This window comes from Strongylocentrotus purpuratus, unplaced genomic scaffold (assembly GCF_000002235.5).
Source record: "Strongylocentrotus purpuratus isolate Spur 01 unplaced genomic scaffold, Spur_5.0 spur5_scaffold_13, whole genome shotgun sequence".
Lineage (NCBI taxonomy): Eukaryota > Metazoa > Echinodermata > Echinoidea > Camarodonta > Strongylocentrotidae > Strongylocentrotus > Strongylocentrotus purpuratus.
The window spans coordinates 6,064,773-6,091,595 of NW_022145598.1; the positions used below are offsets into that span (position 1 = coordinate 6,064,773).

A 26,823-nucleotide genomic window follows, 5' to 3' on the forward strand; every position below is an offset into this window, starting at 1 on the left:
CCTTTTACCACCAGCTGAAATATGATTACATCTGTGTGTAGGGGGGAGGTGGCAGTTGGAGGTTGTCATATAAGAAGTTTCAGAGAGCTGTTTGATGTGGGTTCACAACACCCTTTTACCACCAGGTTATATATGATAACACCTCTGTGTAGGGGGAGGGGGGAGACAGGGGAGGTTGTCATGTTTGAGAAGAGTGCAGAGAGCTGTGTGATGTGGGTTCACAACACCCTTTTACACCAGCTGAAATATGATTACATCTGTGTGTAGGGGGGAGGTGGCAGTTGGAGGTTGTCATGTTAAAGAAGATTTGGAGAGCTGTGTGATGTGGGTTCACAACACCCTTTTACCACCAGCTGAAATATGATTACATCTGTGTGTAGGGGGAGGTGGCAGTTGGAGGTTGATATGTTTGAGAAGAGTGCAGGGAGCTGTGTGATGGGGTTCACAACACTCTTTTACCACCAGCTGAAATATGATTACATCTGTGTGTAGGGGGGGGGGGAGGCAGGGGAGGTTGTCATGTTTGAGAAGAGTGCCGAGAGCTGTAGGATGTGGGTTCAAAACACCCTTTTACCACCAGCTGAAATATGATTACATCTGTGTGTAGGGGGGAGATGGCAGTTGGAGGTTGATATGTTTGAGAAGAGTACAGAGATTTGTGTGATGGGGTTTACAACACTCTTTTACCACCAGCTAAAATATGATTACATTTGCGTGTAGGGGGGGGGGGGTTGTCATGTTTGAGAAGAGTGGAGAGAGCTGCGTGATGTGGGTTCACAACACCTTTTACCACCAGCTGAAATATGACTACATCTGTGTGTAGGGGGAGGCAGGGGGAGGTTGTCATGTTTGAGAAGAGTGCCGAGAGCTGTAGGATGTGGGTTCAAAACACCCTTTTACCACCAGCTGAAATATGATTACATCTGTGTGTAGGGGGGAGATGGCAGTTGGAGGTTGATATGTTTGAGAAGAGTACAGAGATTTGTGTGATGGGGTTTACAACACTCTTTTACCACCAGCTAAAATATGATTACATTTGCGTGTAGGGGGGGGGGGGTTGTCATGTTTGAGAAGAGTGGAGAGAGCTGCGTGATGTGGGTTCACAACACCCTTTTACCACCAGCTGAAATATGACTACATCTGTGTGTAGGGGGGAGGCAGGGGGAGGTTGTCATGTTTGAGAAGAGTGCAGAGAGCTGTGTGATGGGGTTCACAACACTCTTTACCACCAGCTGAAATATGATTACATTTGTGTGTCGGGGAGGGGGGGGGGGTTGTCATATTTGAGAAGAGTGGAGAGAGCTGCGTGATGTGGGTTCACAACACCCTTTTACCACCAGCTGAATATTATAACACCTGTGTGTAGGGGGGAGGGGGAGGGATGGGGAGGTTGTCATGTTTGAGAAGAGTGCAGAGAGCTGTGTGATGTGGGTTCAAAACACCCTTTTACCACCAGGTTATATATGATAACACCTCTGTGTAGTGGGGAGGGGGGGAGGCAGGGGGAGGTTGTCATGTTTGAGAAGAGTGCAGAGAGCTGTGTGATGTGGGTTCACAACACCCTTTTACCACCAGCTGATATATGATAACACCTGTGTGTAGGGGGGAGGTTGTCATGTTTGAGAAGATTGCAGAGAGCTGTGTGATGTGGGTTCACAACACCCTTTTACCACCAGCTGAAATATGATGACATCTGTGTGTAGGGGGGGGGGGAGAGGCAGGGGAGGTTGTCATGTTTGAGAAGAGTGCAGAGAGCTGTGTGATGGGGTTCACAACACCCTTTTACCACCAGCTGATATATGATAACACCTGTGTGTAGGGGGGAGGTTGTCATGTTTGAGAAGATTGCAGAGAGCTGTGTGATGTGGGTTCACAACACCCTTTTACCACCAGCTGAAATATGATTACATCTGTGTGTAGGGGGGGGGGGAGAGGCAGGGGGAGGTTGTCATGTTTGAGAAGATTGCCGAGAGCTGTGAGATGTGGGTTCAAACACCCTTTTACCACCAGCTGATATATGATAACACCTGTGTGTAGGGGGGAGGTTGTCATGTTTGAGAAGATTGCAGAGAGCTGTGTGATGTGGGTTCACAACACCCTTTTACCACCAGCTGAAATATGATTACATCTGTGTGTAGGGGGGAGGTGGCAGTTGGAGGTTGATATGTTTGAGAAGAGTGCAGGAGCTGTGTGATGGGGTTCACATAACTCTTTTACCACCAGCTGAAATATGATTACATCTGTGTGTAGGGGGGGGGGGGGAGAGGCAGGGGAGGTTGTCATGTTTGAGAAGAGTGCCGAGAGCTGTAGGATGTGGGTTCAAAACACCCTTTTACCACCAGCTGAAATATGATTACATCTGTGTGTAGGGGGGAGATGGCAGTTGGAGGTTGATATGTTTGAGAAGAGTACAGAGATTTGTGTGATGGGTTTACAACACTCTTTTACCACCAGCTAAAATATGATTACATTTGCGTGTAGGGGGGGGGGGGTTGTCATGTTTGAGAAGAGTGGAGAGAGCTGCGTGATGTGGGTTCACAACACCCTTTTACCACCAGCTGAAATATGATTACATCTGTGTGTAGGGGGGAGGCAGGGGGAGGTTGTCATGTTTGAGAAGAGTGCAGAGAGCTGTGTGATGGGGTTCACAACACTCTTTTACCACCAGCTGAAATATGATTACATTTGTGTGTCGGGGAGGGGGGGGGGGTTGTCATATTTGAGAAGAGTGGAGAGAGCTGCGTGATGTGGGTTCACAACACCCTTTTACCACCAGCTGATATATTATAACACCTGTGTGTAGGGGGGAGGGGGAGGGATGGGGAGGTTGTCATGTTTGAGAAGAGTGCAGAGAGCTGTGTGATGTGGGTTCAAAACACCCTTTTACCACCAGGTTATATATGATAACACCTCTGTGTAGTGGGGAGGGGGGAGGCAGGGGGAGGTTGTCATGTTTGAGAAGAGTGCAGAGAGCTGTGTGATGTGGGTTCACAACACCCTTTTACCACCAGCTGATATATGATAACACCTGTGTGTAGGGGGGAGGTTGTCATGTTTGAGAAGATTGCAGAGAGCTGTGTGATGTGGGTTCACAACACCCTTTTACCACCAGCTGAAATATGATGACATCTGTGTGTAGGGGGGGGGGGGAGAGGCAGAGGGAGGTTGTCATGTTTGAGAAGAGTGCAGAGAGCTGTGTGATGGGGTTCACAACACCCTTTTACCACCAGCTGATATATGATAACACCTGTGTGTAGGGGGGAGGTTGTCATGTTTGAGAAGATTGCAGAGAGCTGTGTGATGTGGGTTCACAACACCCTTTTACCACCAGCTGAAATATGATTACATCTGTGTGTAGGGGGGGGGGGGAGAGGCAGGGGGAGGTTGTCATGTTTGAGAAGATTGCCGAGAGCTGTGAGATGTGGGTTCAAAACACCCTTTTACCACCAGCTGATATATGATAACACCTGTGTGTAGGGGGGAGGTTGTCATGTTTGAGAAGATTGCAGAGAGCTGTGTGATGTGGGTTCACAACACCCTTTTACCACCAGCTGAAATATGATTACATCTGTGTGTAGGGGGGGGGGGGGAGAGGCAGGGGGAGGTTGTCATGTTTGAGAAGAGTGCAGAGAGCTGTGTGATGTGGGTTCACAACACCCTTTTACCACAAGCTGATATATGATAACACCTGTGTGTAGGGGGGAGGTTGTCATGTTTGAGAAGATTGCAGAGAGCTGTGTGATGTGGGTTCACAACGCCCTTTTACCACCAGCTGAAATATGATTACATCTGTGTGTAGGGGGGGGGGAGCGGCAGGGGGAGGTTGCCATGTTTGAGAAGAGTGCCGAGAGCTGTGTGATGTGGGTTCACAACACCCTTTTACCACCAGCTGATATATGATAACACCTGTGTGTAGGGGGGAGGTTGTCATGTTTGAGAAGATTGCAGAGAGCTGTGTGATATGGGTTCACAACGCCCTTTTACCACCAGCTGAAATATGATTACATCTGTGTGTAGGGGGGGGGGGAGCGGCAGGGGGAGGTTGTCATGTTTGAGAAGAGTGCCGAGAGCTGTGTGATGTGGGTTCAAAACACCCTTTTACCACCAGCTGAAATATGATGACATCTGTGTGTAGGGGGGAAGTGGCAGTTGGAGGTTGTCATGTTAAAGAAGATTGCAGAGAGCTGTGTGATGTGGGTTCACAACACCCTTTTACCACCAGCTGAAATATGATTGCATCTGTGTGTAGGGGGGAGGTGGCAGTTGGAGGTTAATATGTTTGAGAAGAGTGCAGAGAGCTGTGTGATGGGGTTCACACACTCTTTTACCACCAGCTGAAATATGATTACATCTGTGCGTAGGGGGGAGGTGGCAGTTGGAGGTTGATATGTTTGAGAAGAGTTCAGAGAGCTGTGTGATGGGTTCAAAACACCCTTTTACCACCAGCTGAAATATGATTACATCTGTGTGTAGGGGGGAGGTGGCAGTTGGAGGTTGTCATGTTAAAGAAGTTTTCAGAGAGCTGTTTGATGTGGGTTCACAACACCCTTTTACCACCAGGTTATATATGAAAGCACCTCTGTGTAGGGGGGAGGGGGGAGGCAGGGGGAGGTTGTCATGTTTGAGAAGAGTGCAGAGAGCTGTGTGATGTGGGTTCACAACACCCTTTTACCACCAGCTGAAATATGATTACATCTGTGTGTAGGGGGGAGGTGGCAGTTGGAGGTTGTCATGTTAAAGAAGTTTTCAGAGAGCTGTTTGATGTGGGTTCACAACACCCTTTTACCACCAGGTTATATATGAAAGCACCTCTGTGTAGGGGGGAGGGGGGAGGCAGGGGGAGGTTGTCATGTTTGAGAAGAGTGCAGAGAGCATTGTGATGTGGGTTCACAACACCCTTTTACCACCAGGTTATATATGATAACACCTCTGTGTAGGGGGGAGGGGGGAGGCACGGGGAGGTTGTCATGTTTGAGAAGAGTGCAGAGAGCTGTGTGATGTGGGTTCACAACGCCCTTTTACCACCAGCTGAAATATTATTACATCTGTGTGTAGGGGGGAGGTGGCAGTTGGAGGTTGTCATGTTAAAGAAGATTGCAGAGAGCTGTGTGATGTGGGTTCACAACACCCTTTTACCACCAGCTGAAATATTATTACATCTGTGTGTAGGGGGGAGGTGGCAGTTGGAGGTTGATATGTTTGAGAAGAGTGCAGGGAGCTGTGTGATGGGGTTCACAACACTCTTTTACCACCAGCTGAAATATGATTACATCTGTGTGTAGGGGGGGAGGTGGCAGTTGGAGGTTGTCATGTTAAAGAAGTTTGCAGAGAGCTGTGTGATGGGGTTCAAAACACCCTTTTACCACCACCTGAAATATGATTACATCTGTGTGTAGGGGGGGGGGGGAGAGGCAGGGGGAGGTTGTCATGTTTGAGAAGAGTGCCGAGAGCTGTGTGATGTAGGTTCAAAACACCCTTTTACCACCAGCTAAAATATGATTACATCTGTGTGTAGGGGGGAGATGGCAGTTGGAGGTTGATATGTTTGAGAAGAGTGCAGAGAGCTGTGTGATGGGGTTCACAACACTCTTTTACCACCAGCTGAAATATGATTACATCTGTGCATAGGGGGAAGGTGGCAGTTGGAGGTTGATATGTTTCAGAAGAGTACAGAGAGCTGTGTGATGGGGTTCAAAACACCCTTTTACCACCAGTTGAAATATGATTACATCTGTGTGTAGGGGGGAGGTGGCAAATGGAGGTTGTCATGTTAAAGAAGTTTGCAGAGAGCTGTGTGATGTGGGTTCACAACACCCTTTTACCACCAGGTTATATATGATAACACCTCTGTGTAGGGGGGAGGGGGGAGGCACGGGAGGTTGTCATGTTTGAGAAGAGTGCAGAGAGCTGTGTGATGTGGGTTCACAACGCCCTTTTACCACCAGCTGAAATATTATTACATCTGTGTGTAGGGGGGAGGTGGCAGTTGGAGGTTGTCATGTTAAAGAAGATTGCAGAGAGCTGTGTGATGTGGGTTCACAACACCCTTTTACCACCAGCTGAAATATTATTACATCTGTGTGTAGGGGGGAGGTGGCAGTTGGAGGTTGATATGTTTGAGAAGAGTGCAGGGAGCTGTGTGATGGGGTTCACAACACTCTTTTACCACCAGCTGAAATATGATTACATCTGTGTGTAGGGGGGGAGGTGGCAGTTGGAGGTTGATATGTTTGAGAAGAGTTCAGAGAGCTGTGTGATGGGGTTCAAAACACCCTTTTACCACCAGCTGAAATATGATTACATCTGTGTGTAGGGGGGAGGTGGCAGTTGGAGGTTGTCATGTTAAAGAAGTTTGCAGATCTGTGTGATAGGGTTCAAAACACCCTTTTACCACCAGCTGAAATATGATTACATCTGTGTGTAGGGGGGAGGCAGGGGGAGGTTGTCATGTTTGAGAAGAGTGCAGAGAGCTGTGTGATGTGGGTTCACAACACCCTTTTACCACCAGCTGATATATGATAACACCTGTGTGTAGGGGGGAGGTTGTCATGTTTGAGAAGATTGCAGAGAGCTGTGTGATGTGGGTTCACAACACCCTTTTACCACCAGCTGAAATATGATTACATCTGTGTGTAGAGGGGGGGGGGGAGAGGCAGGGGGAGGTTGTCATGTTTGAGAAGAGTGCCGAGAGCTGTGTGATGTGGGTTCAAAACACCCTTCTACCACCAGCTGAAATATGATTACATCTGTGTGTAGGGGGGAGATGGCAGTTGGAGGTTGATATGTTTGAGAAGAGTGCAGAGAGCTGTGTGATGGGGTTCACAACACTCTTTTACCACCAGCTGAAATATGATTACATCTGTGTGTTGGGGGGAGATGGCTGTTGGAGGTTGATATGTTTGAGAAGAGTGCAGAGAGCTGTGTGATGGGGTTCACAACACTCTTTTACCACCAGCTGAAATATGATTACATTTGTGTGTCGGGGAGGGGGGGGGGGGTTGTCATGTTTGAGAAGAGCTCAGAGAGCTGTGTGATGGGGTTCAAAACACCCTTTTACCACCAGCTGAAATATGATTACATCTGTGTGTAGGGGGGAGGTGGCAGTTGGAGGTTGTCATGTTAAAGAAGTTTGCAGAGAGCTGTATGATGGGGTTCAAAACACCCTTTTACCACCACCTGAAATATGATTACATCTGTGTGTAGGGGGGGGGGGAAGGCAGGGGGAGGTTGTCATGTTTGAGAAGAGTGCCGAGAGCTGTGTGATGTGGGTTCAAAACACCCTTTTACCACCAGCTGAAATATGATTGCATCTGTGTGTAGGGGGGGAGGTGGCAGTTGGAGGTTGTCATGTTAAAGAAGTTTGCAGAGAGCTGTGTGATGGGGTTCAAAACACCCTTTTACCACCACCTGAAATATGATTACATCTGTGTGTAGGGGGGGGGGAGAGGCAGGGGGAGGTTGTCATGTTTGAGAAGAGTGCCGAGAGCTGTGTGATGTAGGTTCAAAACACCCTTTTACCACCAGCTAAAATATGATTACATCTGTGTGTAGGGGGGAGATGGCAGTTGGAGGTTGATATGTTTGAGAAGAGTGCAGAGAGCTGTGTGATGGGGTTCACAACACTCTTTTACCACCAGCTGAAATATGATTACATCTGTGCATAGGGGGAAGGTGGCAGTTGGAGGTTGATATGTTTCAGAAGAGTACAGAGAGCTGTGTGATGGGGTTCAAAACACCCTTTTACCACCAGTTGAAATATGATTACATCTGTGTGTAGGGGGGAGGTGGCAAATGGAGGTTGTCATGTTAAAGAAGTTTGCAGAGAGCTGTGTGATGTGGGTTCACAACACCCTTTTACCACCAGGTTATATATGATAACACCTCTGTGTAGGGGGAGGGGGGAGGCACGGGGAGGTTGTCATGTTTGAGAAGAGTGCAGAGAGCTGTGTGATGTGGGTTCACAACGCCCTTTTACCACCAGCTGAAATATTATTACATCTGTGTGTAGGGGGGAGGTGGCAGTTGGAGGTTGTCATGTTAAAGAAGATTGCAGAGAGCTGTGTGATGTGGGTTCACAACACCCTTTTACCACCAGCTGAAATATTATTACATCTGTGTGTAGGGGGGAGGTGGCAGTTGGAGGTTGATATGTTTGAGAAGAGTGCAGGGAGCTGTGTGATGGGGTTCACAACACTCTTTTACCACCAGCTGAAATATGATTACATCTGTGTGTAGGGGGGGAGGTGGCAGTTGGAGGTTGATATGTTGAGAAGAGTTCAGAGAGCTGTGTGATGGGGTTCAAAACACCCTTTTACCACCAGCTGAAATATGATTACATCTGTGTGTAGGGGGGAGGTGGCAGTTGGAGGTTGTCATGTTAAAGAAGTTTGCAGATCTGTGTGATAGGGTTCAAAACACCCTTTTACCACCAGCTGAAATATGATTACATCTGTGTGTAGGGGGGAGGCAGGGGGAGGTTGTCATGTTTGAGAAGAGTGCAGAGAGCTGTGTGATGTGGGTTCACAACACCCTTTTACCACCAGCTGATATATGATAACACCTGTGTGTAGGGGGGAGGTTGTCATGTTTGAGAAGATTGCAGAGAGCTGTGTGATGTGGGTTCACAACACCCTTTTACCACCAGCTGAAATATGATTACATCTGTGTGTAGAGGGGGGGGGGGGGGAGAGGCAGGGGGAGGTTGTCATGTTTGAGAAGAGTGCCGAGAGCTGTGTGATGTGGGTTCAAAACACCCTTCTACCACCAGCTGAAATATGATTACATCTGTGTGTAGGGGGGAGATGGCAGTTGGAGGTTGATATGTTTGAGAAGAGTGCAGAGAGCTGTGTGATGGGGTTCACAACACTCTTTTACCACCAGCTGAAATATGATTACATCTGTGTGTTGGGGGGAGATGGCTGTTGGAGGTTGATATGTTTGAGAAGAGTGCAGAGAGCTGTGTGATGGGGTTCACAACACTCTTTTACCACCAGCTGAAATATGATTACATTTGTGTGTCGGGGAGGGGGGGGGGGGGGTTGTCATGTTTGAGAAGAGCTCAGAGAGCTGTGTGATGGGGTTCAAAACACCCTTTTACCACCAGCTGAAATATGATTACATCTGTGTGTAGGGGGGAGGTGGCAGTTGGAGGTTGTCATGTTAAAGAAGTTTGCAGAGAGCTGTGTGATGGGTTTCAAAACACCCTTTTACCACCACCTGAAATATGATTACATCTGTGTGTAGGGGGGGGGGGGAAGGCAGGGGGAGGTTGTCATGTTTGAGAAGAGTGCCGAGAGCTGTGTGATGTGGGTTCAAAACACCCTTTTACCACCAGCTGAAATATGATTGCATCTGTGTGTAGGGGGGAGGTGGCAGTTGGAGGTTAATATGTTTGATAAGAGTGCAGAGAGCTGTGTGATGGGGTTAACAACACTCTTCTACCACCAGCTGGAATATGATTACATCTGTGCGTAGGGGGGAGGTGGCCGTTGGAGGTTGATATGTTTGAGAAGAGTTCAGAGAGCTGTGTGATGGGGTTCAAAACACCCTTTTACCACCAGCTGAAATATGATTACATCTGTGTGTAGGGGGGAGGTGGCAGTTGGAGGTTGTCATGTTAAAGAAGTTTGCAGAGAGCTGTGTGATGGGGTTCAAAACACCCTTTTACCACCACCTGAAATATGATTACATCTGTGTGTAGGGGGGAGGCAGGGGGAGGTTGTCATGTTTGAGAAGAGTGCAGAGAGCTGTGTGATGTGGGTTCACAACACCCTTTTACCACCAGCTAATATATAATAACACCTGTGTGTAGGGGCGAGGTTGTCACGTTTGAGAAGATTGCAGAGAGCTGTGTGATGTGGGTTCACAACAAATTTTTACCACCAGCTGAAATATGATTACATCTGTGTGTAGGGGGGGGGGGAGGCAGGGGGAGGTTGTAATGTTTGAGAAGAGTGCCGAGAGCTGTGTGATGTGGGTTCAAAACACCCTTTTACCACCAGCCGAAATATGATTACATCTGTGTGTAGGGGGGAGATGGCAGTTGGAGGTTGATATGTTTGAGAAGAGTGCAGAGTGCTGTGTGATGGGGTTCACAACACTCTTTTACCACCAGCTGAAATATGATTACATCTGTGCGTAGGGGGGAGGTGGCAGTTGGAGGTTGATATGTTTGAGAAGAGTTCAGAGAGCTGTGTGATGGGATTCAAAACACCTTTTACCACCAGCTGAAATATGATTACATCTGTGTGTAGGGGGGAGGTGGCAGTTGGAGGTTGTCATGTTAAAGAAGTTTGCAGAGAGCTGTGTGATGGGGTTCAAAACACCCTTTTACCACCAGCTGAAATATGATTACATCTGTGTGTACGGGGGAGGCAGGGGGAGGTTGTCATGTTTGAGAAGAGTGCAGAGAGCTGTGTGATGTGGGTTCACAACACCCTTTTACCACCAGCTAATATATAATAACACCTGTGTGTAGGGGGGAGGTTGTCATGTTTGAGAAGATTGCAGAGAGCTGTGTGATGTGGGTTCACAACACCCTTTTACCACCAGCTGAAATATGATTACATCTGTGTGTAGGGGGGAGGTGGCAGTTGGAGGTTGTCATGTTAAAGAAGTTTGCAGAGAGCTGTGTGATGGGGTTCAAAACACCCTTTTACCACCAGCTGATATATGATAACACCTGTGTGTAGGGGGGAGGTTGTCATGTTTGAGAAGATTGCAGAGAGCTGTGTGATGTGGGTTCACAACACCCTTTTACCACCAGCTGAAATATGATTACATTTGCGTGTAGGGGGGGGGGGGGTTGTCATGTTTGAGAAGAGTGGAGAGAGCTTCGTGATGGGGTTCAAAACACCCTTTTTCCACCACCTGAAATATGATTACATCTGTGTGTAGGGGGGAGGTGGCAGTTGGAGGTTGTTATGTTAAAGAAGATTGCAGAGAGCTGTGTGATGTGGGTTCACAACACCCTTTTACCACCAGCTTATATATGATAACACCTCTGTGTAGGGGGAGGGGGGAGGCAGGGGGAGGTTGTCATGTTTGAGAAGATTACAGAGAGCTGTGTGATGTGGGTTTACAACACCCTTTTACCACCAGCTGAAATATAATTACATCTGTGTGTAGGGGGGGGGGGGGGAGAGGCAGGGGGAGGTTGTCATGTTTGAGAAGAGTGCAGAGAGCTGTGTGATGTGGGTTTAAAACACGCTTTAACCACCAGCTGAAATATGATTACGTCTTTGTGTAGGGGGGGGGGAGGCAGGTGGAGGTTATCATGTTTGAGAAGAGTGCAGAGAGCGGTGTGATGTGGGTTAACAACACCCTTTTACCACCAGCTAATAAATGATGACACCTGTCTATAGGGGGTGGGGGGCAGGGGAGGTTGTTATGTTTGAGAAGAGTGCAGAGAGCAGTGTGATGTGGGTTTACAACACCCTTTTACCACCAGCTGATATATAATTACACCTGTTTGTAGGGGAGGGGGGAGGCAGGGGGAGATTGTCATGTTTGAGAAGAGTGCAGAGAGCTGTGTGATGTGGGTACACAACACCCTTTTACCACCAGTTCATATAAGATAACACCTGTGTGTAGGGGAGGGGGTGGGAGGCAGATGGAGGTTATCATGTTTGAGAAGAGTGCAGAGAGTGGTGTGGTGTGGGTTCACAACACCCTTTTACCACTAGCTTAAATATTTTTTCTTTTTTTTTTTTTACTAATTTTTTTTAATGTTCCCTATGTTATCTTGATTTTCCCGATTTCCCTCTTATTTTCTCTATTATTCCATGTTTTGTCCCAATTTTCTTACTCGAAAAGGGGGAATGATGTTGGATGCCATTTTTCCCCCGCGAATCCCCTTCTTTTATTTTTACTCAATGGGGGGGCGTGGTTCAGGGGAAAACAAAAAAACTTTATTTTTTTTAGTGCACACTATCACCCCTGACATCAAGAACATGAAATCACCTTGATAATAGAAAATAAGAATGATTTGAATCAATATTTCTTCTTTTTAAAATATCTTTTACAAAATGTTTTCATAGATGCTAAGGGCTTTCTACAATTATTAAGTCCAACTTAGAGATAAGTTAAACTTAAGATCTTTGTGAAACACCCCCCAGGTGTTTGATCACAAAGCCTAGTGGGCTGATTACCTATTATTGTCTACGTAGGCTTCTCACAGCTAATGTATTATTTGTTCTTTTTTGTTGTTGAATGATTCTCTTGATTGTAAGAGTTTAGTTTGTTGTAGAAATGTATATCACATGGTAGCATTTACATACTTTTTGCAGAAATAGAAAAAGATTGTTTATTGTTTAGCCATATTATAGCAACATGAATGTTCTATATTATAATAAGTACATGGACAAAGCATATATATATATCTTTTTTTGTATCGTTATAGATTGGCTGGTACTGTAGAGGCATTTGTATCAAAGATAGGTGTACAGATTCCAGTACTCACCCCTGAACAACAGGATCTTACAAAGATCAGATGGACTGCTAGTATGGTATGTAGCATATCTCTTTTGCCTTTTAATACTCTCTTCAGTTTTGAAAGCATAATGAAAAATGGAAAGAAAAGTGTTAAATATAGTCTCATACTGTTATCCTGGCGCTGCTCAGTGGCTGCAGGGCTCACAATCAATTGGGCAAAAAGAATTTCCATTTACGGTTTAATTTAAACAAATATGGAGTGGACTTTAAAAGATTATTATTATTATTATTATTATTATTATTATTATTATTATTATTATTATTATTATTATTATTATTATTATTATTATTATTATTATTATTATTATTATTATTATTATTATTATTATTATTATTATTATTATTATTATTATTATTATTATTATTATTATTATTATTATTATTATTATTATTATTATTATTATTATTATTATTATTATTATTATTATTATTATTATTATTATTATTATTATTATTATTATTATTATTATTATTATATTATTATTATTATTATTATTATTATTATTATATTATTATTATTATTATTATTATTATTATTATTATTTATTATTATTATTATTATTATTATTATTATTATTATTATTATTATTATTATTATTATTATTATTATTATTATTATTATTATTTTATTATTATTATTATTATTATTATTATTATTATTATTATTATTATTATTATTATTATTATTATTATTATTATTATTATTATTATTATTATTATTATTATTATGATGTAATTCTTTCCATGCCTTCCCAATGAGTTGCAGTTTAAAAAACGGAATGTACGCTAGATAACGGCTATACACTCCCTTTCGCTATGACCCTTCCACCCTGATGACTCCTGACACATTATTTTCAGTGCTTCGCTTGGAGAAAGCGTAAACCCACAGTCCTCTTACATGTAGGTTTCACATGCAGGTTGCCATTGTTAGAATTCATGTCCCAGGATGGTATCTTAATTATTTTCTTCATTTTATTTCTTTAACATATCACATTCAGGAGGAGAAAACCTCACAGCAACTTAGTATTGCTAGTATCTTTATATCATCTCAAATCAAAGAAATTTGACGTGAAACTTTTGAAGAGTCATTGTTTAAGCCATTTTGGAAATTGGTGTTAATACACATGTATGCAGAAAATCATCCTTTAGTGGATAGTTATAGAGTCATCATACAAAAAATGCTGGAAATACGCCATTATTTATAGGAACTAGTTTGTTTACCGGTAACAGAGAATTAATTAATCTTCTGGTTCTGATTCATGAGTGGGAAATATCTGTCTTTTGTATATAAGATACTATGTCAATTGAGAACTTAGTAGAATTGTCACGGTTAGGGTTAAAACTGGATAAAGTTTGCACAAATGGATATTCAGGGAGAAAAGCAAGGTTTAAAGTTGAGTTCTTGTCATGTGATTGCATTGTGAAAGAAACAGTGTGAGATCGATCAGAAAAGGTTGATCATCTAGCATTTATGTATTGGTGTGTACTGTGTACTGCAGGGTTCTGGAGTCATCAAAATGATAAGAAATTTGGCCCAGTTTTGGGAAAGTAACAAGCACTGTACAGTACATAGAAAATGTATATGGAACTACACAAACATCTGGCATAAAATTTGGGCCTCATTTTCAAACTTGGGCCTCATTTTTAAACTTGGGCCTCATTTTTAAACTGTTACTTGTCTTATTTAAAATATGCAGGCATTTGAAGAGCCGGCAATTGAAGAGCCATGCTTTTAAGGGAACATTTTTCCTCTGATGTTCTTCCACACTTACATAATAACAATGAAAAATGCTCACAAATTATTTTTCACCTCTCCCCAGAACTCAACCTTCTCCTTAAGTGTTAGTTTGTCGAAGTTACATGTCAACTTGCTGAATCATCTGTATTACGAGTAACACTAATTCTAATTGTATTCCATTGTGTTTATATTCAGGCACGTGCTGTGGGCATTGCGATAGGTTGCTTCATTGGGATGTTCCCACTTCTCTTCCTCAAAACAAAAGAAGATATAGAAAGCGAAGATGAGGAAAAAGGGACGACGTAGAAGTATGTCAACTTTTCTGAGTTACTATCCCTTTCCCATTTACAGGATTCTAATTTGTAATGCTGCAAATATTACTGGTTTTATTTTCTCTCTCAACCTTTAGTCTGTGCTCTCTCTCCCTCTCTTTCTCTCTCTCTCTCTTACCGGTATATATACAGTATATGTACATTTGTATATTGGCAAAACACAGTTGCAAGCATTGACTAATGTTCTATCTAATAGCTAATATAACAGATTGGATTGTAATTTGGCATACATGTATGTAAGCCATCATTATTTTAAATTATCAAATGCAATATTTTGCAAATGTTTGCCACTGTGTTTTTGTGGATCTGAACTTGTGTATTAAAGGTAAATACAATTTTAGGTGTAGTATTTTATAATAATGTAGGTGTGCAATATATACTTTTTATAATGAATGTTGATTCTTGTGACAAAATAAAGACTGCCTCTGGTTTCTAGCAACTGGTATGATTGATGCTTGTAGTTGTAGATGTGCTGTGGTCCAGTGGAGAAGTCTCCTGGAGTGTGAACCACAAGGTACAGATCCCTGTTGCAGCACTCTATGTCCTTTGGCAAGATATTAATCTACTTTTGGCCCAATCCGTCCAGTTGAGGTAAATGGGTACCTGGCAGGATTTAATTCCTTAAAATTCTTGAGTGCTGTAATGGCAGCCATGCTAAATATAAATTCAAGTTTGTTATTGTTATTATCCTCTATTCTATCAATAAGTTGGGAATAGTGATCACATCCTGACTTGTATTCAGGGTTATAAGAACATTTTCACTTGGAAGTGTTATATTGTTACTATTAAACCATACCATTGTTATCTGGATCTGTTAAGACTTAAGAGTGTGTTTTTGTTTTCTCTCAGGTACTAATAATCAAAACTGAATTCATAGGAAGTTGATATCTGTCTAATCAATATAACCTTGAGTACTAATACAGTTTAATGTGATTATGTAAACAATGGCCCCGTCTTTTAGAGAGACGTGATCGATCCAAATCTCGCAAGTCCTCTTATCAATCACAAGTCTACATTCTCCCATCTCCTATGTAAATAGTTGCAATTTATATCAATCACAAAGAAGTTGCAATCAATATCAACTCTTTATAAGACGAGGCCCAGGTGTATGATTCTAAGATCAGGTTGAGCTTCTGTCTTTTGTGACGATCGCAGATTGATGAATGTACTTTAATATAATGCTTGTACCACATTTTCATGAAGCTTATTATACATCAAAGGGCAGCAGTGTTGAAGTTATGTAATTTCATTCAGTGAAACGTGGCATAATCGGTGTAGGGCCTATGGTTGAAGCTTTCCTGTTATAGCATCATATATTATGTTTTATAAACACATTGAAATTCAATTTTTTAAATCTTAAAACAAGTTAATGTAAGAGTGAGAGTCGTTCATAAATCTAAACTGGGAATAGATCATGCTCACACTGGAGCATTCACACGCTTCCAAGAAGTTCCAGAAAGAGAGATTCTGATGACAATCAAAATCTCACTTTTCTTGCGCTCGTTCACACGCTGGAAAAACTCTCACCGAGATAATGACACCTGTGTAGTCCATTCCTGAATACAGACCCAAGTTGTGGGGCCCTCACCCCAAGTGTGGTGCAACTTGGGATAAAAAAGATTGAGATTTAAATCTCACTATTGTTCACACACACGATGCTCAACCGTGTTAATGGTATTTTTGGATTCGCATGCATTTAAAAACTGAGGTTTTGATCTGTATCCAAAAAAAAATAATATATTTAAATCTCAGTAATTGCTCAGTGTATGATCAAGCCACTTAATTACAGGTATTCAAAGTTAAAGATGTTTTTACCTCAAGACCTTAGTGACTATTAATTGCAACCTTGTGCTAATACATCATGTACATGTATTTCAATATCCAAAATTCAGCTTGAATACATCATAAAATGCTAAATTCTAGAAATATGTATCAGTTTTTAATGATTTAACTGATACTGATTGGCTACACAGGCAGCAGGCTGAATGGCTGAAGGAAACTTTCCCATTCATTCAAATATTGTGTCATATCTATTATACACAGTTTCTGCTTCCTGTATGGTCAGCTGTAAATCAACTCTCTCTACACTCCATGAAGTGTCTTGTACATCTAAGTCGATTCTCATTAAATTCTGCATGTTCATTTGGCAATAAACAAAGGTACATGTACATGTCTTTCTTCATAGAGGTGCAAGGAATTACACCTTCAATAGAAAGTAAGTGATACAATAACATTTCTAAGTGTCCCGTGTACACTTGGAACCAATATTGTTTCTACTAATGATATCATTTCTCTGTGAAAGGCTTCCATTTACTTTACCAATGTCTTTTTGAGTATTTGCTCCTCATAATGAGAGTACTCTATCTAGGCATATATTGGAAAATTCTGATATCCCTATGTTCCGATACAGGCAATTAAATGTATCACTTTATCACATCTCAAGGTCTTTCACATAGTTGTGCTAAAAAATGTCAGAACATTGAGATGTTGTACAGATAGTGTGGTAGTGTATGTCACTGAAACAGCTCCCGTAGGATTTTTGTGCCAAAGTTGATTTTTGTTTGTTGCAATTTTTGGAATCATTGGGGTCCAAGCTATAGGGTCAGAAATTGATGGGGTTCAAATTTTCCCGAAGACACCAAATTTTTCCGTTATATATGCCATTTTGGCGCCCAATATGGACCCCTCAGGAAATGAAGGAGGGGTCTGAAAATTTGAACCCCGTCAATTTTGGCCAATTGGACGCTTTTGAAACCAAAACAGCAACAACAACAAAATCAACTTTGGCCAAAAAATCCTACAGGATTACATACCATACCGCACTAAGAGGTCTGACATGATTGTTTAAGGGAAAATTGAATGAATTTGGTATTGACTCAAAAGACATCCTGTGCATAACAGATTAAACTTTACCTTACCTTTATGGACAGTGATACACAATCTTCTTTGACACATTATGCTCGCCAAAGTGATAAGAATGATAGCAATGTTTGTGTTGAAGGACGATTGGGAAGCTTCGTTGGGTATGTTGTCATCCCATGAAAATTCTAACCTTTGTTGTTGGTCCATTCCGTACAACTTGTGTGGATTCATGGCATGCCCATTAAGGTCATGTGTTGTTGAAATCGGTAATGTCACCCTTCAAGCTTTTTCAGATATAGGGCCAGTTTTTTTTATATGATGTAAAGTGTAATGGACATCACATTTCTGCATCGTATAACACAGTGCTCAATCAATACGTGCAAGTCCTTTGTTGCACGCAGTTGCCAATCATTTACAAATTACAAAAAACAAACATGATAGCTTTTTTTGACAGTTTACCAAATCATATCTGTACAAGCCCTTCATCAGTTTCTAATTTTATTTAGTTACATGTGGTATATTCATGGTTTAGCTTGAATTCCATACCCAGATTTATGTCCCAAGACAAGGCATTTTATGTGCGATTGTCTCTCTGTGAATAACCAGTTTTAGTAAAAGTGAAAATTGCAAGATCCATGCAATGTTCACTCTCCTTCAAAATGTGTACCATGGTATGCATGACTGCTGAAAATTATGTCTTCTTTTTAGGTCTGTGTTGTGTCCACAGACTGATAGTTACCATGAAGTGGTCTATTGGCAAAACATTCACAAAAATCAAATATTGTGTGTTTTTAAAGTACAAAATCAGTGGTTTTTGTAATAAGGGAACATATTTTAAATTCAATTCCAAACTCCTTAGTAAAATACCATGAATAGGATAATTATATTGTATATTACAGAGCCCCATTGAAGTTACTCCAGGAAGGTTTTCTTTACAAGAGTAACAATCTACTTGTACATTTTTGACGTTTTCGTGTTGAATATTGGTTGATATTAAAATCATGGAACAATAATTTGTTGCACTTCCAATAAAGAAGGTTATAATATATGTTTCCATATTCCTTTGAAAAAGCATCTGTCACTCCACATAGATAATAACAGTAGGTACTACTCCAGGGGTTGTAATGTCTACAAGGAATTTCAGTGTGTTATTTACTCCTAATACATAGATTATTGCAATTACTGATGTGACTATTTAAGCTAGTATTTATATACATGTACAACATATATATGTTTTAGCAGTTTGTTATGGTTTGAAGTTTCCATTTTGCCAAATATGCTTTTTCGAAAGACTCACATAATGTTGATCTCTCCGTGTGAAATGGTTTCCCATCCATCAATATAATTTTGGGTTAGTTTTCAAGATCACTTTGGTATAATATATAAACCCTTGATGTCAGTATTTCTGCCTGGTACTGTTTAAAAAATTAAATATATAGATTATATTTATTTGTATGCAGATATACATGTACTTAGAGATATCCACAATGTACTGTCCCAGAAATGCTTCTTTTTGACAACCAAGATTCGGGCCAAAACTCGGGCCAAAAGTCTAATCCAACTCTTTCCTAACATATGCCTAACCTTTTATCATTAATCTACATTTTGCCACACTCTGCCCAGAGGTGAGGTAAATGGGTACCTGGAAGAAGTATTCCTTGAAATGCGCTGTGCGCTGGTTACGGCTGCCGAGCTAAAACTATAATAATTTCCTAATCTCTTTGGAAGCGCATAGAGACGTTACATCAAGAACAGAATATTATTGGCTAACCGTAACCCTACCAATACTTTTCACTGATTGAACATGCACCATACCCAAGTCTTGGTTGTTAAAAATGTCATGTGCTGGAAGATGTACATGGTGTACAAGGTATGTAATTGAGAGTATGTAAACAATATACCATGCTATTATGTATGCTGATATTCTATGTGGAAAATTAAAGGTTAATATTTGTGAAATTTGTCTTTCCATAGTAAAGATTAAATATTTGTGTCATTGACATGAAATTTGATATATCCAGTGACTTGATAGTTTATTTATTTTTTAATTTTTAAATGCATAACCTAAGATACTAAAATAAACTTAATATATGTTCCTTACACAGATAAAGATGAACATGGGGATGTCAGAATCTACGGAGAGAGAGGGGGGGGGGGTGAAAGGGAGGGGGAGGTGGTTGAAAAGGCAGAGGGGAGGGGGTTGAAAAGGCAGATGACAGGGAGTGATAGAGACTGAGGAAGAGAGAACCAGAAAAGGAGTTGAGATGGAGATGTGTGTATGCATGTGTGTGTGTAGGAGAGAAAGAGAAATGAGAAGGTAGAAGGAGAGAGTATATTGAACACGATCATTTTAGATTGTACATGCTAGGAACTAAGGCGTACGCTAAAAACTCAACATGGTACAATCATTCATACAAATCTTTGATGCATATATACAGTCATTCCCTAAACTATTCACAAACCAAAATCTTGTTCAGTTCAAATTAATTGGTTTATTAAAGATAATTGCGCAATGTTTACAACGAAAAAGGGACATGAAATAGGATCATCTATTTAAAAAAAAGACTTGATAAGTCGCTATTTGAAGTATATAAACATTACAAATCAAAATCATACTTTAATAGAAGTGTAAAGCTTTGAAAACAAAACGTTTATGATTATGCAAAGTAGAAGTAAAAGATAACTCAAATACTTTGCTGAAAATCAGTTGATGTATCATTGTAATGTAGTGTAAAATACAAAAATATTTAAATTAATTATACAAAGATACACGAGGATGTGTAAAGCAAAGCACAATATTGGATTTGAAAGAAATTAAACAGAAACTAAGTTTTGTAATACAAACAAAGGAAAATTGTGATGTTTTAGAGTCAATAGTAGATTATCAATTGAAATCTATTGCATCCTAGACGTCTTGATAAAATTGTTACATTTAGAAAATAAATGTAAGCCTTTTATCACACTTTATTGCACAAAATGTAAAGTTCCCATTATTTATCAATTTTGGTATTAGGAGATACCACGCATTTAACAGCAAAACAGCCATGCCTATAATGTTCATTAGGAATTGATGAGTTCCTGAAGAAATGAAACAACTTCATTGCAGTCTATTAAACGGACTGTATTATTAAACACATTTTGTATCTGTCCTCGGGTCTTCGAAATACTATACATCAATTACAAATCTTTAAAGAAATATATATTTCTGTGGACAAAATACTCAACATGATAGAAATATTGTTGAATCATGAATTACTCCAAACGAAATTTAAGTAACATCCAAATTTGAAGTAACATACATATACTTTTCATTCTTTTACACAGTAAAATTGGATTCACAACATTTCAAACATAAGACTTGTAAAGTATCTTTACAAAATATTCATGTGCATCAGTCTAGAACTGACTGATAAGCTTATGAAATAGAAATATAATTTAAACATGATTTAATTTAAAGCATTAGATTATAGTTCCATATAAAACACTAATACATGAATAGTAACAATAATGCCTTACTTAGTCAGGGTAGGCATATCAGCATTAATACACCTCTTCCTGAGGGCCCTACATTGCCATGTACTCGTTTACACCCGGTTAGAGATCAATTTCGATATATATGGCAGAAACGGACAAACGACACATTCTCCAAGGGTGTAAGTACCGAGCGAGGATCGAACCTAAAACCTCTATTATGAGAGTGAAGAGCCTTCACCAATATAAAACAGTGCCCACACAATGTAACATTTATGTCACGGTTAAAACAATTACACAATATAACTTTTCACCCACCAGGGACCTGTATTATAAAGAATTGCGATTTATTTAAATCATTTGCAACTTAATGCTAATCGCAACTCGTATCTTTAAAAGACACAGTTGCAATTAATTCTAAGTTGCGATTGATTTGTTTTGATTTAAAATACAGGTCCCTGAATTACAAAATGTTTTCCCGACGACTCTTGTGAACAGTCTTATTTCAACATACCAAATTTGTGAGGGATTTTAAGTCTTTTAGTCGGATTATGAGGAAACTTTCCAGTAGTTTCCACCAGGGAGAGGCACAATCCATCATATCGGCTCTTGTATTTTTTAAAACCAAGTGCAGCTTAATATGTCTCTCGTGTGTTATTGTGCACCGCCCTTTCAAAGCTTATACCCCACAGCCACCTGAAAGTATCTGACTCCCCGTTTTATTTGCTTGTCAGGGGTTATCCAAGTAAACTAGCACCTATAAATGTGATAACTTCTTTTGGTTGTCAAAAGCCATTACGAAAAAAACTGTTTCTCCTTTAAAGAATTGTGGATCGGTTTCTGCTGAAAATCATGCTTATTAGCATAAGTGAATCAGTGGTGGTCCTTAATTTTCAAAGTGAACTGAAACAAAAAAACAAAAAAAATGAAATAAAATAATAATATAAAAAATGATGTAAGCCAATGAAGAATTATTGTTCTTAGTTGACGCTATAACTTTGATTGTTTCGCCATTGTTAGATATTGCCTTTCTGGTCGGTCGCCCATTCAATGAAATGCTGGTCTTTATTTAAAGGTGCAAACAATCTGTATGAATTTCAGGCTCATCTTTTCTCTCCATTTACAATAACTGTCTTAATACGAGATCACACGGTGTAATGGATGGAAACGTCTGAGTGGCTGTATGCTATGTCATGGTGCCAATTAACCCTCTGTCTAATCTAAAGTCTAATCTAAAGTCTAGTCAAGGTGTGCTCAATCTTCTCTGTTTCCTCGTCTTTCTTTCTTAGCATATCAATCATGAACTCATCAAGCCCCATACTCGAAGTATCATCCTTAGCATCTCCATCAACATCAAGCCCCATGCTAGAAGCATCATCCTTAGCATCTCCATCAACATCCTCTTCTTTATCGTCAACGTCATCGTCATTTACAACATATTCAGCATGGTCATTGTTTACATCATCGTTTTCGACATCATCATTGCTTTCAACGTTGTCATTTCCTACGTCGTCGTCGGTTTCTACTTCATGCTCTTTTTCGATCTTGGAATCGTTTATTACTCCATCCTCATTTCCGATTTCGTCATCGTTTTCGACGTCGTCCTCGTCCTCGTCATCATTGAAATCGATATGGAAGTCAGGATGGTACACCTCTTTTTTGTCGAGCATAGTTTCAAGCACGGTGTCGTTCATGGCATCATCGTCGCTTGGATTGAGTGATTGAGCTATTTTGTAAGAATGATTTGGTGAATGACTTGAATTCCATTTGATGTGACGGAACATTCTCCTGGTAGGTAACCATGGACTCCCATCGATGTCACCAAGGCGACCTCGATCAGCGCTGTTCAATGTCGGCTCTATATCAGACTCTGCAGATAAAGGTTGGAAACAATAACATATCGACTCGGATTAAATCAATACTGATTCAATCCATATTATAAAGAAAAAAGATGCGTGTACCCGAATGATTATAAAATGATACACAAAGTAGGCCTATACCATTATACCAAACTATACGGACAAATGAAGGCAGTTTTCATCATATATCAGTAGTCCCATAGTATTGGGAATTTGAGGAGATACAGTCAGTATAATAAGTTATTTCCTGATATTTATGTAACTAGCATTATGTGCATAATAATGTAAAGCATAGTAATGTTAAGCGGATTGAGTATTATTCACTTTGGTCACAAGGGTATCCCATTTTGTAAATGATACAATTGTATCAATTTTGAGTGGACATCCATATTTGTCCTTGATTGGTTCCTATATTTAACCAAAAAATGATTTTGATGAGAATACGCCAAGAAGTTTAAATCTCGGAAAAATAGTCATCATGAATTAAAAGGGAAAACACTATCTTAAACATAGTTATTAAAGACCGCATTCCCTGCACGCCTAAAAACACAGACGCTAAAGAAAAGAAAAAAAAACCGAAGGCAAATCTAGTAGCCTCACGATTTATCTACTCGAATTGCCCCTCAGTTAATTTTGTTCTATTCGTGTTAATTTGATAGTATTTCTTTTGCCCGATTCTTCTTTTTTCCATCGTTGTTATAATATACGCTAAACGTTCTTAATAGATTTTGTCTTTTAGGAAAATATAAATGCACACCTGAATGTATTGGGGCGATACGAGCGATAGGTGATGGATCTTTGCGTCTAATCATCGGTGTTGGTTCAATGTTAGTGTCGTCTCTAGGACTAGATGTTTGTGAATCAGGGCCCATGGCGGGTATTGCGGAGATCTTGTGAAGCTGCCAAGCGTGGTAGTCAGCAACAATGGGTCCTCGACATGGCTGTCGGTGGTGTACTAACCAGACAACGATTGCCAGGATGACGAGGAGAATGACTACCACACTGATCAGGACTATGGCCCATGTCTCTACATGAAGCGATCCTGTACTGGATAGGTTGTTATTCGAGATGGTCTCTGTGGATCACAAATCACAGATACTATTTTGATAATGAGCAAACAATTTGGTACCTGTTAAATGGAATGAATATTATATAAATAATCAGAGAGAATAGAAATGAGATGTCTACCGTTTTTGTATACATTTCTGCATTAATGATCCGGACCCTTTCCTTTGGCAAATCAAAACATCATTCATAGGAAAAACAATGTAAAAACGCTCTCCCATTTCAAACAAATTTCTATTCACGGGAATTGTTGGGTTATTGCTTTAGTGTAAAAAACCTGCTCGAAAGCTGAAGCCATTCAAATTGAAAAAGAGCACCAATACAAAAATCACAATAGTGTCTGATTAAACACCATGGAAAAAAATACAAATGCATAGATATGAAATTAAAATGGAGCAGTCACATCTAATATTCATATCGTTAACTTTCCCATTGAATCGTCATTCTTATAGCATTATATAGAAAATATTGTTCCTGTTACTATTAACCGCTGGAGCGCATGTACCAGAGCGTACGTTTAAGAACTGTTGGCGATCATGGCGACGAATTTTGTTATAAAGCATTTAGCATTACAAAAGTGGCGAGGCTATATACTTCTCACATCGATAGGTGAAATAAGAGTGAAAAAGGAATACAAGAAAAAGAAGATGATGGTACTTCTGCATTATCCCCTGATAGATAAAAGTATAAGACATACCACTTTCACGACTTTCACATGTTATTCCCGTAAATCCAGGTTGACAGACGCAGTACACAATGCCCTCACTTGTTTCCAAACATGCACCATCATTATGACAGACAGTCGGACTGCATACAGCTGTGAAATACAAGAATTCACATGAATGTAATGATCTCAACTTTTTGCGATACAAAGCCAAATACCCATTACATATTCAAGTCTTTTTCAAATCTGATTTCAACATATTGTCATGACGTTAATAAAAGTTGCCATTCAATTTAAAAATCAAACTAAGTCTGTAGATGGATGATGATTAGGTAGAGAGTAATACTTTTAAGATGTACATACCTGTTAGCACCAGAACGAGTGAAAAGCCACCACTCTGTTGTGTGATTGGTCCAGTAGTGAAGACCACATTGATAGCTTGAGATGCTGTGAATGAGGGCGGTATCACAAAACCAGTCGCAGAGAGAATCCGAGTCGCATCATCATCACCAAGCCTATCATAGACAGCGAGGGATGCAGATGAAGTGTGTAAATGAAAACTGATGAATGTACCCTTGATTGTAGAACCTTGGGTTCCATGTACACTCCATAAGCAGTGGAGATTTGGCGGATATGGGTTAGGGTAGTTGGGAGACTCTATCGTCAGCAGGTCAGTCGATGCGAAGTAGATCAACCCTCCACAATCTATAACTTGGGTAAATGGAAGCATCGAAATCATTATAACATCCTGGATTAGAATGTCCATGGATAATAAACATAGTTCATTATGTGAAGACCAGAATGGTTTATATACCTCACTTAAGAAATCCAGCCATCTGATTGGTCGAATTGCATTCATAAACTTCAACTGTTCCTGTAAAATTCCCGGTAACCATGCTTAAAACATTTCAATATTTTTAATAACCATGGTTATTAAAAAAATAGGTCAGTCTCCATGGTTACCCCATAGGTTTACATGTTAAAAAATGGTTTGAGCGATGGAGGATACCATACGTGTGCGAAAAATTGGTCGGCAATTTCAATATTTATATATTATATATTTCAAATTGAATCTCGATCGATCTTACCGACAATTTTATCTTGCATTGTTGACATGAAGACGAAAATTAACTCTCAAAAACAAAAAAACAACATCTGCCGATAGATCTTGATCTAAGTTCGTGCCAATATGCATTGCAAAAGTAAAAGAAGGGTCCGTTTCATGGAGCTTTTGCGAAGCATCCCTCACGCGGAGCCGTTTTCAATCCATTTTAATGTATATATTGGTGAAAACTGCCAAGCATGTTAACGGCGCGCGATAGCCGAGTGGTCTAAGCGTTGGTTTTCGATACACCTCTTGTTGTACGCAAGAGTTCGAATCCCGTCTTCGACAAAAATGTAAATTATTTTTTAGTCTATTTTTTTTCGGCATATAAAAGTATTAATGACTGCTTTAATATTCAAGAAATAGTTGTTTTCATACGCTCTCGGGAAGGTTACAATTGGGCTATTCCCCTCGGCAAGCCTCGGGGAATAGCACAATTCTAACCTTCCCTTGAGCGTAATAAAACAACTATTTCTCTCAAAGCAGTCATTAATACTATATTATAAACTACACACATTATTATCTTTTGAATATTTGCATCATTTTGCCCATTTTATATCGTCTAACGGTTGAGAAAGGTGAAACACATCCACAAAGTATGACACATTTATTTTCCTTGTATAAAAGGTGTGACAGGTTGCATTTCGCTGGGAGGGGTACGTGTCCTATACCCATCACTAACCAAGATCCACCACAAAATTGATAGAAGGAGAGGGCATCAATATCTTGTTCTGTCTTGAGTAGGACAGAGTGTGGCATGGAAATAAATCGTTTAATAAAAGCTTCCTTGAAAAAGCTCACAGACTTCAAAAACTTTGATCAATATACACCAGGCATAATGACAGTTACCAAAGTAAACTCAATGCATACCGGTTTGTAATGTTGGCATCGCTGTCTCGGTTGATACACTTGATGTCATCATGGGGACAAATGGTTCGAGAGTTCGGGATGAAAACGAAGAGTATAAGAGGGATGAAGATAGGGAAGAGGAAGAGGATGAGGGAGGTAGTGAGAAAGAGGAATGAAATGAAGGAGAAAAGGAGGAGAAGAACATTGAGGAGGATAAGGAAGAGGAAGAAGAAAGGAACAGTAAGGATGATGATGAGAAGGGAAATGTTGAGGATGCAGAGGAGAAGGAGGGAGGGGAAAAGGAAAAAGTGGCAGGAGGAGGGGATGGTGTTGAGGTGAAGGGAGAAGAAGGGGACGGTAAGAAGGATACATCGGAAGTAGACGAA

General features: G+C 40.4%; 2 protein-coding genes across 3 annotated transcripts in view; one reads left to right on the forward strand and one right to left on the reverse strand.

Annotated features, from left to right (window-relative positions):
• LOC588109 (transmembrane protein 65) overlaps positions 1-16,259 on the forward strand; it is a 35,945-nt gene extending 19,686 nt beyond the window's left edge. Inside the window, exons 6-7 of the mRNA XM_787810.4 lie at positions 12,401-12,506; positions 14,426-16,259. Coding sequence (XP_792903.3) covers positions 12,401-12,506; positions 14,426-14,536 — 217 coding nt within the window. The 3' untranslated portion in view covers positions 14,537-16,259. The remainder of the gene's footprint in view (positions 1-12,400; positions 12,507-14,425) is intronic.
• A 3,637-nt stretch (positions 16,260-19,896) lies between these two features.
• Positions 19,897-26,653, reverse strand: LOC100891039. Of its 2 annotated transcripts, none has more exons than XM_011677982.2 (5): positions 26,459-26,653; positions 24,847-25,188; positions 24,517-24,636; positions 23,512-23,829; positions 19,897-22,765 (listed from the first exon to the last, which is right to left on the reverse strand). In XM_011677982.2, the coding sequence occupies exons 1-5, from the start codon at positions 26,640-26,642 to the stop codon at positions 22,128-22,130; spliced, it is 1,602 nt and encodes a 533-aa protein (XP_011676284.2). In that variant the 5' UTR covers positions 26,643-26,653; the 3' UTR covers positions 19,897-22,127. The 2 variants fall into 2 exon arrangements, with proteins under 2 accessions (XP_011676284.2, XP_011676283.2); XM_011677981.2 differs by having other exon boundaries at positions 24,847-25,194.
• Between the last annotated feature and the right edge of the window lie 170 nt (positions 26,654-26,823).

Bases quoted from the DNA above. Each gene is read 5' to 3' on its own strand.
- LOC100891039 (XM_011677981.2), bottom strand. From the start codon at position 26,642: ATGTTCTTCTCCTCCTTTTCTCCTTCATTTCATTCCTCTTTCTCACTA. The intron at 25,195-26,458 runs GTATGCATTGAG...CATTTACCCAAG, and splicing joins GATGCCAACATTACAAACCG to TTATAGATTGTGGAGGGTTG. The intron at 24,637-24,846 runs GTATGTACATCT...TGTATTTCACAG, and splicing joins ACTCGTTCTGGTGCTAACAG to CTGTATGCAGTCCGACTGTC.